This window comes from Panthera uncia, chromosome F2 (genome assembly GCF_023721935.1).
Source record: "Panthera uncia isolate 11264 chromosome F2, Puncia_PCG_1.0, whole genome shotgun sequence".
Taxonomy (NCBI): Eukaryota; Metazoa; Chordata; class Mammalia; order Carnivora; family Felidae; genus Panthera; species Panthera uncia.
This window is the reverse complement of record NC_064812.1, coordinates 55,019,415-55,037,033: the sequence shown is the minus strand read 5'-3', so window position 1 is coordinate 55,037,033 and position 17,619 is coordinate 55,019,415. Positions and strand designations below refer to the sequence as shown.

The following is a 17,619-nucleotide window of genomic DNA, read 5'->3' as shown; positions in this document are numbered from 1 at the left end:
TATCCCTTCATCTTGTTGCTGCTTTGACTTATCTTTAGTGCTGTTGGAGGTTGAAAAACAGAATGAAGAGATTTGATATAAAAAGAAATGTGAGTAGAGAAGTGTTCATGCTCAGTAAAATAAATACGCAGATGGTACACGAGAAATCATCTGTTATATCTTATGATCTTGGTTAGTTTAGGGAAAGATTTAACTATTTGAAAGGTCTTCTTTCATAAACTAATAATTTTTAAATTTATATAATAGCCTCAATGTCGATTTTTTTTAAAGGTTTATTTATATTTAGAGAGAGGGAGAGAGAGAATCCCAAGCAGGCTCGATGTTGTCAGCACAGAGCCCGGCACCGGCCTTAACTCATGAACCATGAGATCATGACCTGAACCAAACTCAAGAGTCAGATGCTTAACCAACTGAGCGACCCAGGTGCCCCCCAGTGTTGATTATTATTGCATGGCCAAAAAATATATGTAATCGAGATTTTATATCTAAAGATATATTTAATATATAAAATTTACATATAAATAAATTTATAAAAATACTATAGTTTATAAAGTAAGTACATTATATATAAATTTTTATGTGTGGTATATATATAATCTTGATTACATTATGGGGATTTATAAATTTTGTTTTTGTTTGCTTATACCTTGATAACATAGCATAACAATAGCAAGTTATACAAGAGCATAAGTTTAAGTGAACTGAGTTTAGGAATAACATTTGCTGGGGCACCTGGGTGGCTCAGTTGGATAAGTGTCCAACTCTTGATTTTGCCTCCGGTCATGATCTGACAGTTCATAGGATCAAGCCCCGTGTCAGGCTTTGCACTGACAGTGCAGAGTGTGCTTGGGATTTTCCTCCTCCCTCTCTCTCTGCCTCTCCCCTGTGTTCTCTTTCTTTCTCTCTCTCTCTCTCTCTCTCCCAAAATAAATAAATAAACTTAAAAAAAAGAATTGCATTTACTGACATTCAGCTGAAGTAATACTTGAATTGTGTCTGTGTGTGTATATGTATATACATAAACATATACATAGGTAGATAGGTCAACTGAGTTAAAATTTATGACACAGGTATATGGGCCATGAAACAAATCCTTATTGGAAACTGACATTCAATTAGATTTTCAAAATCTGAAAATACTGGTTAATTCTCATATATGAAAAATTTATAATACATTAGATAATTACCTTTAGATTTTATTAGATTTTATACATCTCCTTTATCAAATTGAACTTTGTTGTGTCATATGTCAGATTTGAATAGTTCTTAACCTATTAGAAAAATTTGTTTTAAAAATGTAGTTTAAAATTTTCTAAATCTTAATTTCAGTAATTTCTGAGAAAGAAAATAAGATCTTTCATTCTTTATTCCGAAGACACAGATATCTTTTGTAAAATAACCACTATTTGTAACACTAAAGTTTTGATACTTGTTAAGCAATTCAAAGAAAAATCTGATTTTTACTAAGTTTTTACTGACATTTACTAAATAGTAAAATTAATAATCTTTTACAGATGAAACCCAATTTTAATCTCAAACATTTTAGAAATTATGTAAAATATATATATTTAATGAAGGTATTTTTTAAGAAGTTTTTTGAGTATAGTTGACATATAGTGTCACATTAGTTTCAGGTGTACAACATAGTGATTCAACTTCTCTATATGTTAGGCTGTGCTCACCACAGATGTAGCTACCATCTGTCACCATTCAACACAATATTGACTATATTCCTGAAGCTGTGCCTTTTATTCTTGTGACTTATTCATTCCATAACTGGAAGCCTGTATCTCCCACTCCCCTTCACCCATTTGCCCTTTTTCCCACCTCCAACCCCCCTGGCAACCATCAGTTCTTCTCTGTATTTATAGATTTGATTCTGCTCTTTGTGTGTTTATTCATTTGATTTTTAGATTCCACATATGAGTAAAATCATATGGTATTTGTCTTTCTTAGTGTGACTTACTTCATTTAGCATAATGCACTCTAGGTCCATCTGTGTTGTCTCAAATGGTGCAGGGTTATCCTTTTTATGGCTAGGTAATATTCCTATGTGCACGTGTGTGTGTGTGTGTGTGTGTGTGTGTGTGTGTGTGTGTACCCCACATCTTATTGAAGGCATTTTTTAAAAAACTTTAGAGTGTTTTAAATATTGTGATGTAAACACCTAATATAAGCACCACCACCTGCAAAGCATTAATACCAACTTTCACAGCGAAATATCTGCTATGTATAGGATACTGAAAAAACATTAAAATGTATAAAATGTGTCCCTCTATAGAGACCCTTATAATCAAGAGCAATGAACGGATTCTTTTTAGACACTAAATTCTGTACAAACAAGATCAGTTTTGTTTCATTTACCAGGATATCCCCAGAATGTAGCATAGTGCCTGATACATAGTAGGTGCTCAGGATTTGTAGAGTCAGTGAGTAAATGGAAGATTAAGTGGAGTAAACAAGCATCTCTTAAAGAGTATCCTTTTTAAGTTAATGAGCAGTGATGTGTTATTCAGTAGTCACTTTCCTATTTTAATTTTTCCTGCTCCCTACCATGAATGGATATTGGTTGGTGATAGTATGTAGGATTTAATTATTTGGTTGATGTAAAACAATGACATTTCAACAAACCTGCAGTCTTCCATATTTTCCTCCAGATGGAGCTCCTTTATACTTTTGGTTAAAAAAAAATAGGAAACTTCAGATGACATGGCCACTTAACATTTCTACATGTGATATTTCAGAATTGACATCCATTTTTTTTCCCACTATATTATGCTTTACCTTTCTCTGTATAAATTTTAGAAATAATCATTCTTTGTTAGAAAGTCAGGGGTAAAGATATATATAATTTATTTGATTCCTTTATATTTGGAATTTTAAAATGCAGAGGAAATTATAAAATAATAAAGAAGAAAAAACAACTTACTATGAAATCAGGAAACGTGGAAATTAGATTATTTGTGAACTCCATAAGAACAAACATCGAATCAGTCTTATTTACCAGAATAATAACTTTTCTAGCTCTACAAGTTTTATTTGAAATGGCCATTGTCCTTCTTAACTTGCTTTATTGATTCCATTGCCCTGCTATATAAAAATGTGGCATTTTTTGGATGTTCCTCAAAATTGGCAGGGTGGTCTGCCTCGTCAGAATTTCCTATCTAATAGTAGACTTTGTATGAACTGAGGATTCTTTTTGATAGTCCTTACCCTGGCAGTCTGATAATTTAGAGCTTGGTGGGTAGATTTCTGATGAATAAGAATAATGTTAAAAATATTTTCTTAATATAAAGAAACAAACAGTAGCAATCTCCTTATGGGTACACCTTTATATATTTTAATAGTAAGATGGACAAGTTAGGCCCTCCACTTCGAACTGGAAGACATGTGCAAAGGTTGTATGACAGTGATACAAAATCAGACAGTGCCATCAAAAGACATGAGTTATTACCCATTTACAAGTAAGTATTTGTAACTCAGTTCGGTTAATCTTTTTCAGATATTTCCTTAAAGGCTTTATGTAATTGAATATTATAAACTTATACATTCCTATACTTAAAAAATCTTTCTTTAATCATTTGTAAGCCTAGAAGTGCTAAATAATCTTCTAGGATTTATAACACTGATGTTAGATGAGCATTTCTGTTGTTCTACATAAAGCTGGTTTTAGCATACATTTGTTTACATTAAATTTTAACTTTTAGAGGATTGAAATAGCCACCTTCAATAATTGTTATTTTTATGAAACTTTCTTTTAGGAGCAATATTTTTAAAAAGAAGAGAATAGGGGATATTATGCCCTACATAATATGTAATATTCCTGTATTATTTTTTAGTTAGATAATGAATTATTATAAAAAGGCAGAAAAAAGATTTTAGAAAACATTTGGTCCAGGAATTCTCATCCTTTTGGTTACATGGTTACAAATAACATATGAAACTGGGAAAGGATAAGACACTGCCAGGTACACTCCCCTCTCTATACTGGCCTAGAAAGCAGAGAAGAGTGGCAAGTGCCGATGGCAGTCATCTTGGAACTCTTCCACATAAGTCTTCAGGGTTTTCTAGTTTGGGCTCCAACTCCCAAGTCTAGCCCTCTCATTTTAAAATGATGAAATTAGAATCTGATAAATTACTTATTAAAGTTGAAATGTGTATTATTCATCAGAATTCACTTACTTAACTTTTAAACCGATGCCTGCTACAGCATTCTCTTACCATGTATGAAAAGTAAGAATAAATTTAACTAAATGTAAAATAAAGTAAAATAAAGATGGGAGAAGTCTTTGAGATATTAGCAGCAACCATGTGTTCTTTTTAAAAAAATTTTTTTTAATGTTTATTTATTTTTGAGAGAGAGAGCGAGAGTGCATGAGCAGGGGAAGGACAGAGAGAGAGGGAGACACAGAATCTGAAGCAGGCTCCAGGCTCTGAGCTGTCGGCACAGAGCCCGATGTGAGGCTCAAACTCACAAACAGTGAGATTGTGACCTGGGCCAAAGTGCGACGCTTAACCGACTGAGCCACCCAGGCGCCCCCCATGTGTTCTTTTTAAGTAGTTAGTGATCAATCCTAGAAGGAAGAATTTGTGCCCTGAGCCATTTTCTTAGTACTCCTGTTGCTCTCTATTTGCTCTGAAGTGTATCTCAAAGAAACAGTGACTGGCGGCAAGGTAGAGTAAGTATAATTCCAAAATTAAACTTTCTTTATTATTGTGTGACCTAGGTCAAGCAGATTACAGATACAGAATAAGGGTAGCACTTTTCAAACTCTGGCCAGGAGCAAAAGTGTGCCGACCATGTGGGACTGGGGCAGCATGTTTTAAGTACTGATCAAGACTGTTTCACCCAATCTCCTAAGAATGGTTCTTGATACTCAGATTCCACCTCTTAGAAGATGTTACTAAAAGCACATGATTGATATTTCATAATGATGATTCTTGTTGATAATCTAATTTTTCTCTAATTTTAAAACAATTTTCTAATTATTTGAATAACTTCATTGATATGGTGAGGTTATATGTGTATATCTATAGGTGTGTTTGTATTATCTGTGCATCTCATGTACATAATATAAGAAGGTGATAGGATTTCTAGCAAGACTTTGTTTTAGAGCCAAAAAAAAAAAAAAAAAGTGTCCTTCCTATTTCTCTTCTGACTCTCACTGGAGGAATTGCCATTGTTTGGCAATTAGTTTTTAGAGATTGAATTCCCGAAAAGGTACTGTAGCAGTTCTGCAACATCCCTGGAGGGGCTGGCTATATAAGAGTATATATACCTCATTGCTAGACTGTCAGTCGCCATTTGAAGGGTCCAGGGTAACCCATTCATACACCAAGGTGATTCTTGTCAAAGTTTAGAAATTATTTATTTTTTTTATAGTTTACTTATTTTGGGAGTGAGTGAGCGAGAGCAGGGTAGGGTAGAGAGAGAAGGAGAGAGAGAGAATCCCAAGCAGGCTCCATACTGGCAGCGCAGAGTTGATGCGGGGCTCCAACTCACGAACTGCGAGATCATGACCTGAGCTGAAACCGAGAGATAGACACTTAACTGACTGAACCATCCAGGCGTCCCAAAGTTTAGAAATAACTTAAAGTAACTACTGAGAGCAGCCTCTTTTTGAATGACAGCATTGCATATTGATATAAGAAATGTAACAACCCATCTAAATTCAAGTTCAAATACTGTGGCCATGTTATAGCTTTGCAGCTTACTTAATTTCTCTGAGTATGAGTTTATTCAATTTTAAGATGGAAATAATAATATCTTCTGAGATTTCTGTGAAGATTAAACAAAGTAAAGTATGTATAGTACCTGGCATCATATTTGGCATTTGAAAAACAGTAGATGTTGTTATTACCTATGTCTGTTTTGGAGGTAGCTATTTCAGAGACTGTCTCCAACTTTGGTCGCTAAGGAGGAAGAATTTCAGCCATTGTTTAAGAACTTACCATCTAAAGGAATTTTTAAATGTATTCTGCTTGTTCATGTGACACAACATTGGATATCTCTGAAAAGAGTTGACTAAATCTCTAAAGAGGGAGAAGGAACTAGCTCTTTAACATCTGTTTGGCAACACATTTGAATGTGTCACCTTGGTGAAGTTACTTAACCACTCTTTGCCTTAGTTGCCTCATTTCTAAAGTAGAGTTATTAATACTGTTTACTTCATTGAATTATTATGAGGATTAAGTAAGCTTATATATGAAGGCAATTAGAAATATAACTATACCAAATGTGGTAAGCACCATTTTGTAAATGTTAACTAGTAGTAGTAGTAACAATAGCCATAGTAGTAATAAAATAGTATTATCATCATCGTCAACTATTCTGAATGTTTATATAAATTGCAGCTGGCATATCATAACTTCTATAAGAAAACTGATGATAGTTAATTTTAGAAATGGGGAACTTAGACTCACGTTGCCCGCTACTGCCACATTAGTCAGTAGCAATTTGGGTTTGAATCCGGGTTCATCTGAATCCCAAATCTTGTACTTTTACCACTGTATTGTTATTCAACCGTCTAAGCTTTCTTTGATTCCTGAAATTTCATAAAGGGAATTCAGTGATGATCCAACCAGAACTCGTCTACTGATACCAGATAGTCCAGGCTGTGTAGTTGACTAGATTAAATCTTAAAAGGGGGAAATTATATTAACCCATTTATTTTAGTTGCTATTTCCAAGAGTAGGCTTTCATTTATTGAAAATTATTAAATATTTCTTGGCTAATATTTGGCTAATACTGGCTAATATTTCTTGGGGTTTTTTTTAATGTTTATTTATTTTTGAGACAGAGACAGAGCATGAGTAGGGGAGGGGCAGAGAGCGAGAGAGACACAGAATCTGAAGCAGGCTCCAGGCTCCAAGCTGTCAGCACAGAGCCTGATGCGGAGCTTGAACTCACAAACCGTGAGATCATGACCTGAGCCGAAGTCAGATGCTTAACCGACTAAGCCACCCAGGCGCCCTCTTTCTTGTTGTTTTTTTAACCACAGCTCATAATGTGTAATAACAGGTATTCACAGGCATTTAACAAATATCTCTATTTTAAAGGAACTATAGATTTAAGCTTTTAAAATCCTGAAGCCTTTCAGAATTATTAACTTTAAATTTCACGTAACATATATATATATATATATATATATATATATATAGTTGATTTTATATGCCATCAGGATACTGTTAGTAAATGCAAAGTGCTTTGGATTATTCTTAGCTTTAAATATTGTTTTCAGATTTAAAATAATTACTTGTATTTTAATCTTTTGAATTCACCTCTCTACAGCTTCAAATTATTTTTCTAATCATGCAAATAAGCAATATGAGAAATAAATGCTTACTATTTTTTATGTTTTCATTATGTCATCTCTTTCTCTCTTAGAACTAACATCAAACCTCGAAATTCCACACCACCTAGTTTGGCACGAAATCCTGCTTCAGGTGTGCTTACAAACAAAAGAAAAACATATACTGAGAGCTACATAGCCAGGTATGTTTAGCTCTGAGATTGTAAGAACTAAAATAAAAATGAATATATGTAGTTTTTTAAGGACGATATACAAAAATATGTATCAGACTGTTAATAGAAAATCTAATTTTCCTTTACTGTTAATGATTTAGTTTGGTTTTTAAGCTGTACACTAAAGAAATAATTTAGGCATAAATAATAGTTTCCTATACCTTGTAGTTATTAATGTTGTAAATGCTCAAAGTAATCTGTTCAGTTTCACTGGATTCATTGGTATTTTATATCTTAATTTTAAGTGCAACGTAGTTCTTTTTACCTCAACAAATTGAGTCATAGACCCTTTATACCACTGGTATTGTAATTTTCAGCAGCATTTTAATACATTTAAATTCCCCTACTGAGGTTGTGAATATCCATGTACTTCCCTTTCTTATCTGTCACAATATTTGTACAACTTTGACATTCACTCCGTGTTTAAGCATATAATGAAATCCTTCCAGTTACAGCTAGTATATATATGTGTGTGTGTGTGTGTGTGTGTGTGTATCAATCACAACTATTCCAGAAAGCTTTAAGGCAATATACAGAGATACATGTTGAGATACAATATTATATAAAAGTGTGTGTGTGTGTGTGTGTGTGTGTGTGTGTGTGTGTGTGTATTCCAACTATTCCAGAAAGCTTTAAGGCAATATACAGAGATACACGTTGAGATACAGTATTGTATAAAAATGAAAGAATAGGAAAAGGAAAAATGAGAATTAAAAGATAAAGCAAAAAAAGGAATGAAGTTAGTCCACAGCCTAGCCCTTGGCCATAAATTGGGTCCAAACTTTGTAGCAGCCAGAGTACAGGAGAAGAGAAGAGTAGTTACATGATTGATGTTATATTTAAAAAACAAAAATTATTTCTCTTTGAAAGCATTAGTCTCAAGGCCTCAGAAATCTGCCTGTGAATTCTTATAAAAGAGGAACTGAGTAATTTAATGGATAACTTTTTTTTCCAGCTTTATTGAGAAGTAATTGCCATACATCACTGGATAAGTTTAAGGCAGACAGCATGATGGTTTTGTTTTACATATATTCTGAAACGATTACCATATGTTCAGTTAACATCCATCTTCTTAACACAGATAGAAGGAAAAAAGCAAAAAAAAAAAAATTTCACCTTGTGTTGAGAACTTTTAGGATTTACTCACTTAGAAACGTTCCTATCTGTCACACTGTTTGCTGTAGTCATCATGTTGTACATTACATCCCTAGTACCTATTTATCTTACAACTAGAAGTTTATACCTTTTGACCACCTGCCTCTAATTTATCCTCCCCATCCAATGGATAACTTCTTAATTAACATCTCCACTGTAAATACGGTAATGAATTTCATAGGGTGTTTTAAGATGCCCTCAATGCAGGCCTATAACATGAATTCACCAAAAATTGTTGTGATATATATTTGTTATGTATAGGTATATACGTTGTCCGCTTTTGTTATAAGTATATAACATACACAGTTATCCATTATTTAGATTTAATGCAGGGTTAGATTTTCAAGTATCTAAATCCTAGCTGTCAATCTTGGTTGTTACCCTTCAGAACAAAGCACCTGTGAAACTTTCTGAAAATGAACAGGTCCACATCCCTCCCAGAGAGTTTGAATTCTTTGGTTTGGATTTTTAAAGTTTTAAGAGTGATGTTTAGGCATAACATGGAATGAGAGCAATAGATGAATAGGTGAATTACTACCTTTCCAGCTACATTCTTTAATAAACATTGTTTGTCTCAGCTGAGGTTTTGATGCATGTTAAGTATTAAAGAAGTGAACTTAATGTTTCTTGGATTCCTGACATGTGGTTGTACTATGTTGTTGTGTAAGTATAGGGCCATTCTGAGTATAGAATTAACATTCTCTTATAAAGTAGAAAGCTTAATAAATACATGCGCTTGAATAAAAAGATAATTTAATCTTTCTAAAGAGGTAGACAAAAGAAGTGTCAACAATCAGGGGTAAAAATCCATTAAAAATGAGTTCGGGTTCTTTTTTTTTGGTTTTCTTTTCTTTCTTTTTAAATGGTTGATATGTGATAGGAAACCCTGAACCTTGTTCACTTGACTTACTACCCTACCCAGATGGAATAATTACAACCATAATAGATGAAGAAATCTCATAGATATCTTTTCCTGCAAGTTTGAGAGACTGCATTTTCTGGATGGTTCTTCCACCCAAAATACCTAGAAATAACTACACAAGATGGAACAAATATCCTTTAGAATGTATAGCTTAGCTCTCAGAAAAGTAAAGGAAACCTCCACAGGTAAATAAACAAAGGAAACTAGAGGTCAAATGGGTAAATTAACCCTGACACTGCACTTACATTTGAGGCTTTACTGATCTTCCTGTTGAAAGGCTTGGGTTTTAATGTCATTGTGGGAGAGAGGAGTTGGTTTGTTGGACTTGTACAAAGTGGTGCTTTAGAAACTCAACTTTGCCTTCCCCTCTCCTCATGCCTCTTCTCTAAGCCAGGACTCTTGAAATGCTCATCCGGAGGCACAGCTAGATGTAGTGACATGGTAATATATGACATTTGGCATTGGGATTACTGACAGGAAATAGGGAATGATAGCAAGAAGTGTCAGGTGTGTCTCTTTCCTGGAAATCCTTGCCCCCATCGTGGAGCTGGTCTTTGACCGTCCAAGTGACAGCCTGGGTGTGAAAGAACAAGATCTTATAAGTGTGTGTAGGATCAGTTTAATTGGAAATTCTGTGTCCCCCAAAGGGAACGAGTTTCTCATGTAACAGTCCATGGACATAGCTTTCAGTTTGTCCTGAGGGATGTCTGGTTTCAGTGGACAGCGTATAAGCTCTATGGCCTGGAAGCACAGCTGGCATTCCACCTTTTTAAAGGTTTTCATTAAAGAAGGCTGGGAAGCTATCCCAGTGTCAGATGTGTCCACAGAAACAAGGAGTTCAACTTAGGCTACATTATAGGTTATATTAAAATAGAAATGATTATAGCTGACATTCTTGTGACATTTCTGTTTTTAAAGAAAATTCTTACATGTCACCATTAAAGAGGGAGACTGATACAGAATTCTGTTAAATACACTTTATTGATGTAATGACATTCCCTTTTATTCCTAATTTTCTGTTTTTTTAATCAAGAATAAGTGGTGAGTGTTATTGAATATCATATATGTACATATAACTAATATTTTTAAATCCTTTAGTCTGTTTATGTGATAAATTGTATTAATATATTTCCTAATGTTAAATCAGTCCTATGTTCTGAAATAAATCTAAAGTGTCCTGAATTACATGTTTGTAAATTGCATTTGCTGAAATTCTTGAAGATATTTACATGTATTTCCAAGTTAACAGGTAAAATTTATTTTAATTTTATATTATCTTATTAGTTTGAGTTTCAAACAACCTTTGAAAAGAAATTGCAGAATATTGTTTTTCACCTCCCTCTTTTGGAAAAGTTTAGTAGAATTTACCGTGTAAAACTGTCCTGAGTCCATTATGTGTGTGTGTACCTACGTGATAAGGAGGGGTAGTCTGTTAATTACTATTTCATTCATAATTTAATGATTATGTTTGTTTAGTGCTAGTTTATTTGAAATCAGTTTTCATAAGTACATTTTTCTAGGAAATTTTTCATTTCATCTGAGTTTCAAATTGCTAGCATAGAATTGTTCTTATAATTTTAAATCTCTGTTATATCTGTAGTTACATGCCTCTTTTATTCTGAATATTGTTTGTTCCTTTTTTGTTGATCAATCTGGAGAGAAGTTTTCTTTGGCATTTTATACAGACCAAATATTTTGCTTTCTTTATCCTTGTCATGTATTACTCATTCACTTACTCGTTAAAAAAATATTTACTGAGATGAGTTTATGTCCAGTACTTCTCTTGATCCTAGCCTAGAGCAGTAATAAAACAGATAAAAATCCCTGCACTCAGGGAGCTTACAATCTTATGGAGAAGACATAACATAAATAACATATAGTGCATGTCAGATGGACAACAATTAAAGCAAAGGGGGACACAGAGTTCAAGGTGACAGTGAGAGTGTCCAGAGCCATGAGGGTTGCAGTACAGGGGATAAAAGATGAAAGAATTTGAGTGTGTTAGTGTAACTAAATTAGAGCAAAGGACCTAATGATAATGATGAGAATTTTAAACGATACTATGGATACAGTGAAAATAGCATAATAGATTGGGAGAAATTATGTATTTAGTTTTATATATATGTTATATGTACATATTTATTACAATGTGTATTTGGAGTAAAGACCTCCATCCTTTCCTCAGGGCAGAGTTCCAGTTTTCTCTGTAGAGATGGTTTTGCAGAAGGGACACCTAAATTTCCATCATGTTCCCATTGTAGTAAATACGTAGTATATTGAGGAGATGCAAAGTGTGGTGGCATTTGTTCCTGAAAGATTCTCATAACAGGGACAAATAAAATGCCAAAGAAAACATTTAGAATTTCATTATTAACTAAAAGGGATTCTTTTTTTTTTAAATCTAAACTAGAAGAATATTAAAAATGAGGTTAAACAATGTTTTAGTTGTACTTAATATTTTTATGTTGTGTTTTCTAAGGGTTATGAAAACTACTGACAAGAACTTTGTGTTTCCACTTTTTTCCTATACTTCTTCAGGCCAGATGGAGACTGTGTATCTTCACTTAATGGCGGAAACATTAAAGGCATGGAAGGAAATTCAACAGGACACTTACCAAAATTCTGCCACGAGTGTGGGACTAAATACCCTGTAGAATGGGCAAAGTTCTGCTGTGAATGTGGCATTCGAAGAATGGTTCTGTGAACAGAGTCCAAAAAAAAGCTAAGTCTAAAATTTTATGACTGTTGCTGCTTGGACAGCTAAGCACTTCCTCTAGTGAATTTATGCTAAAATTATTCAAAATACTTTTTTCAGCAATTTTTGAAGCATAATCTTTGGCTGTGTAATGTGTGTGTGTATATATTTGTGTACATATACTGTGTATAATAAATACCTGATGCCCCAAACTGTGCCATTCAAGGAAATATTCACTCATCTGTCAAATAATTTCAAGTGGAATCATTAACTTAGGTGTTACTTTTCTGTTATTGTTGTTAAAGCACATGAAGCATACCTCCACAAAATCAAACACTAGTGCTCAGTCCTTCAAGCTTTAGGGATGATCATTACCTTGAGCAAAAAATCAGAACAAACATATTTATTATCGGTGCCTATTTTCAGATAGTATCATAGGATGGGATGCTTGAAATTTTGGAAATGAAGAGAATATTTTTAGTTACAACTAGTTATGTGAGATCATTTCTGTAGAGCTTGCCAACAATTAATTTTATAAATATTAAAAAAGAAAGGAAAAAAGCCCCACGGGTCTAGGTTGTCCTTTACTCGGTATATCATTAATTTTATAATTTAAAGGTCTTTACTCATTCTTTAAAATGTAATTATGCAGTTTCCTTTTTAGAGACACGAGACTGAAAAATACAAATGTGTCTTATTCCAGTCATAACTGAATGATTTTTTTTTACTTCTTCGTTAGTTGAATGTATATTCTATTTTTAATTGTATCTCCATATTTCATTTTTTTCATAACCTCATGTCTAAAGAGTTTTATTTTACTACTTTTTTTTATTTGCAAAGTTTGAAAATAATATAAAATGCATAAATTTCCTTACAAAATTCCACACATTTATTTCTGTGTAATTAGAAAAAATTATTTTTAATAGATTTTAAAACAAACCACCTCACCTAATAAATAATTTGGATAGTTAATCATTAGCAATTTTTAAATTTTAATTTCCCTTGAAGTATAATTAGATGTAGTTATGAGTAGGTCAAGAGAATATCTAATTTTCCTACTTATATTTTCTTTTTAGTGTTTAATGCCAAAACACCATTCACATCACAGTAAAAATCCCACTGAAAATGCATTGCTTTAATGCATTAGCTGACTTATGTAATTAAACATTCACAAAAATTTAATTATACTTTAATTTTGGCTAAAATGTAGCTTTTAATCATTGTCACTTTCAATGTAACAGTATTTAGCAGATTTCTTTGATCTCCTATGCAGCCATATTCTGTAATTTATTAGTAATTTCTGTTGAATGGAAAGAGCTTTGATCTTATAAAGTTATAAGCAAATCTTTTATAGGCAGTTTATAGCTTCTCATTTATGACTGTGATCAACTGTAAGGGTTAATGTAGAAATTTGTGGCTTACAATTTTTCTGAAATTTATTTATGCTTATACTTTGTAAGTGTATTCATTAGTTTTTGGGGTTTTTGTTTTTTGTTTCTGTTTTTGTTTTTCATTCGGGCAGGGTATGTAAACTTGAGATAATGGGAATTGTTATTTTATTTTCCTTATGGTTTCTTTCCTGATTTTTTATTAACTTTTTTTTTCTGGTTGTCTTCATTCAGTCAAAATAGTCTTTAAAAAAAGTCCATTTATTAGAATAAGCTGTAATTAATTTAGGAGAATAATGTACGTATTAGATTTTCATTTCTATAATATGTTATTCTGTCTTAATTGTTATAAATCATAGGAAGAACTTTAAACTTTGTTTTACCTGGAACTGAGCACTATTTTTTTTTTAAGACCACATAATTTTTGCCCAAGGGGAGGGGTAGATAAAATGAACTTAAACAGAAGTGGCACGTGTTTGTTTCTCACAGAATTTTGCAGTAGCAAGTAAATGTTACAATGTACTACATGGAAAATGAGTTGGTAAAAAAAAAAATCATCCAATTCTAGAACCCAGAGATTATTATAAATAGTAAGTTGGTGAAGTATACTTATGAATTATGAAACATGTTGTGACAATGTGTTTAAATGCATTTTTATATTACTTACATATATTATTCTCACATTGATTTGTTGTGCAATAGTTCAGTTTATGAGAAATTTTCCTAGATCATTTAGTTTATTTTTATTTATTTTCACAAGTATTTGCCAGTGTGGTAGAATAAAAAATGATTATAAGCTTAAATTTAAAATGTAAAAATTGCTTATATATTATTCTGAAAGTCATTAGCTTGAAAAAGTAAAATTATTATGGTTGCTGTTGTCTCTTGTTCACAGTTTTTTATTATAAATATTGTCTTCATTTTTGAACTATTCAATAAAGATGAACCAAAAAAAAAAAAAATTCCAGTCGGTCTTTATTAATGTCTTAGCTTTTACCCAGACATAGGTAGAAAGATAAGAGCACACTGAAATATGAAGAAAATATTCAAAGTCTAAATACAAACTTTTTTAAATGACAGAAAGTAGCTTTTAGTTGGCCATTTTTTTGTGCCATCAGCTTTTAAAAAAACTGCTATTACTTTACTGAATTGCAGTGTTTTCTGACTTCAAAGTATTCTAAATGTTTCATTACAAGATTTCTAATGAATAGTAAATTCTCTTCATGGCCAGTAAAATATAGCAGTTGAAAACATTAGTGAACTTAAGATTGATAGAAAACGTTGCGTGTATATTTCGAATTAGGTAATGTTACAGTTAATGGCAAAAAGTATTGGTTTGTCATCAATACTTAGTAATTTTAGACTATCATATTTAAAATTTTAAACAGGAGCTGTCTCTAGTAAAAATATAATCAAATTAGGGGCACCTGGGTGGCTCAGTCGATTAAGCATCCCATTTCCGCTCAGGCATGATCTGGCGGTTTGTGAGTTTAAGCCCTGCATTGGGCTCTGTGCTGACAGTTCAGAGCCTGGAGTCTGCTTTGGATTATCTCCCTCTCTCTGTCCCTCCTCTGCTTGCACTCTGTCTCTCTCTCAGGAAATGAATAAACATAAAAAATTTTTTTAATATAATTAAACATGTTTGATTTGTACTCAATGCAATATATTTGCATTGTAGGTATATGTATTTTATGTGGTGGATATATTTTTAGTACTAAGATAATTTTTCCAACTGTGTTACTGAATTGAGCAGTAGAAAATCATTAAAACCAAGTTAATGATAGCCACACTTATTTTCATTCAGAAGTTTTTTAGTTAATTACTACTATCAGGATACTCATTATATGTAAGTTTGCTTGGCTTATACGTGGATTGCTTTTTTTGCCACTAGAGGGTGCTTTTAGATAATTTAATATTACCAGCTTCCAATTTTATTTTAAAGGCCTCTCCGCAACATAGATATATCTATATCTATCTCATGACATTATGGAGATTTATAAAAGATAGTTTTTATTCTTCATTTTGTTGTGACTTTAATAATTCGTAAGCTGGTTTTTTTTAATGTTTATTATTTTTGAGAGAGCGAGAGCAAGCAGGGAAGGGGCAGAGAGAGAGGGAGACACAGAATCGGAAGCAGGCTCCAGGCTCTGAGCTGTCAGCACAAAGCCCCATGCGGGGCTCAAACTCACAGACCGTGAGATCATGACCTGAGCTGTAGTCCGCCACCCAACCCACTGAGCCACCCAGGCGCCCCCATATGCTGATTTTTAAGAACCTTAATCTAGCTCATTTTAGGCACCATTGTGGTAGTAATTAATAGGAATGTTTAATATTTAACCCTCACATTTTGTTAACAATTTATGCATCTCAAACCTATTACTCAAACATTACCAGATACTCTTTATGCTATTACTTTAATATTTCATTTTAGTTGTACAAGAGTTACAATCTTTTTTAAGTTAAGAATTTTTTTTAATCATCTAGCCTAACTTAACGATATTTAATATAGGTGAGTGACATCTACTTATTTTATTTTTGTTTTGTTTTTTCTTTTTAAATGTTTATTTTGAGAGGGAGAGAGAGAGAAAGAGTGGAGAGGGGCAGAAAGGGAGAGAGAAAGAGAACCCCAAGCAGGCTCTGTACCCTCAGCATGCAGCCAACACAGGGCTTGATCTCACAAACCACAAGATCATGACCTAAGCTGAAATCAAGAGTCAGATGCTTAACCAACTGAGCCACCCAAGCGCTCCTAAGTTTTTAATTCCAGTTAGTTAACATACCCTGTTATATTAGTTTCAGGTGTACAATATAGTGATTCAACAATCCATCCATACATACATCACACAGTGCTCATCACTGACAAGTGCACCCCTTAATCCCCATCACCTATTTTGCCCATTTCCCCCATCCCTCCCCTCTCGTAACCTCAATTTCTCTGGTAGTGACCAGGGATGCTGCCAAACATTCAACCATGCACCACACACTCATCCCCACAACAAAGAATGCTAATTTCTTGGTTTGGATAAATGTACCATGCTTATGTAAGATGTTAGCGTTAGAGGAAACTTGGTAAAAGGTATACAAGAACACTCTGTACTATCTTTGCAACTCCTATATATCTGAAATTATTTCAAAATATATAAATAAAGCTTATACTTAAGGGCAACATACAGCTTCAGAGTCAAACAATCGATATTTTCATAATTTATTTCTATTACAGTGTACTATGTACTATAGCTGAAATATTGTTTTGGTTTTTTGCAAATTACCTGAATCATTCAATGAAATTTATATTGCCAGTGATATATGTTGACATTTTTGAGACCAATAACATACTTTCAAATGTCTTCAAAGGGGTCTTTAATCATCTTACCTAAAATACCTCCTCTGTTGATCAATCTTGTTTTTTCTTTCTTTGTTTTCCAGAGAATTTGTTTTCTGTAATAATTTTGTTCATTTGTTGAGTGTTGCCTTTTTTGGAATATAGGCTCCCTGAAGGCAGGGACTTTCTTGTACCTCTAGGTCCAGAACTGTCACATTAGAGATGGATACTTAATAAATATTTGTTGAGTGAATTATCTCTATCTGTGTTGCATCTTCCTGTTAAGTGGTATTCAAAAGATGGGGCTTTCTAAACCCACTGGGCTGTGAAGATAGAAGTCCCAACCATAGTATTTAACTTAACCTTGATGAAAGTAACTCCTCTTTCTTAAGTATAAAGATGTATTTGTCTACATATTTAAACTTTTTCACAGCTAAAGACAAATACTTTCCTTTCTTCTGGGAATGCTGGGTAAGGAGATGATAAGGTAGATATCTGTGATTTTATACTTTCCTGTCAGATCTTTCTGATTCTCCTAGAAAGCTTTTACTTCACCTGATGAGATGTTCTTCAAACCAACCGCCTTTCACTTCATAGGATTTGGACCATTTC

At 33.1% G+C, this 17,619-nt stretch overlaps 2 protein-coding genes across 3 annotated transcripts in view; one reads left to right on the top strand and one right to left on the bottom strand.

The window, feature by feature from the left end:
* Window positions 1-14,097, top strand: part of ZC2HC1A (zinc finger C2HC-type containing 1A) — a 49,621-nt gene extending 35,524 nt beyond the window's left edge. The window contains exons 8-10 of one of the 2 annotated variants that reach the window (XM_049633632.1): window positions 3,348-3,464; window positions 7,388-7,495; window positions 12,141-14,097. In XM_049633632.1, the coding sequence (XP_049489589.1) occupies window positions 3,348-3,464; window positions 7,388-7,495; window positions 12,141-12,306 (391 nt within the window). In that variant the 3' untranslated portion in view covers window positions 12,307-14,097. The remainder of the gene's footprint in view (window positions 1-3,347; window positions 3,465-7,387; window positions 7,496-12,140) is intronic. The other variant, XM_049633633.1, reaches the window with a different exon arrangement.
* The window catches only part of IL7 (interleukin 7), a 95,145-nt gene that overhangs the window by 15,489 nt on the left and 62,037 nt on the right, over window positions 1-17,619 (bottom strand). The gene's annotated exons all lie outside the window — the stretch shown is intronic.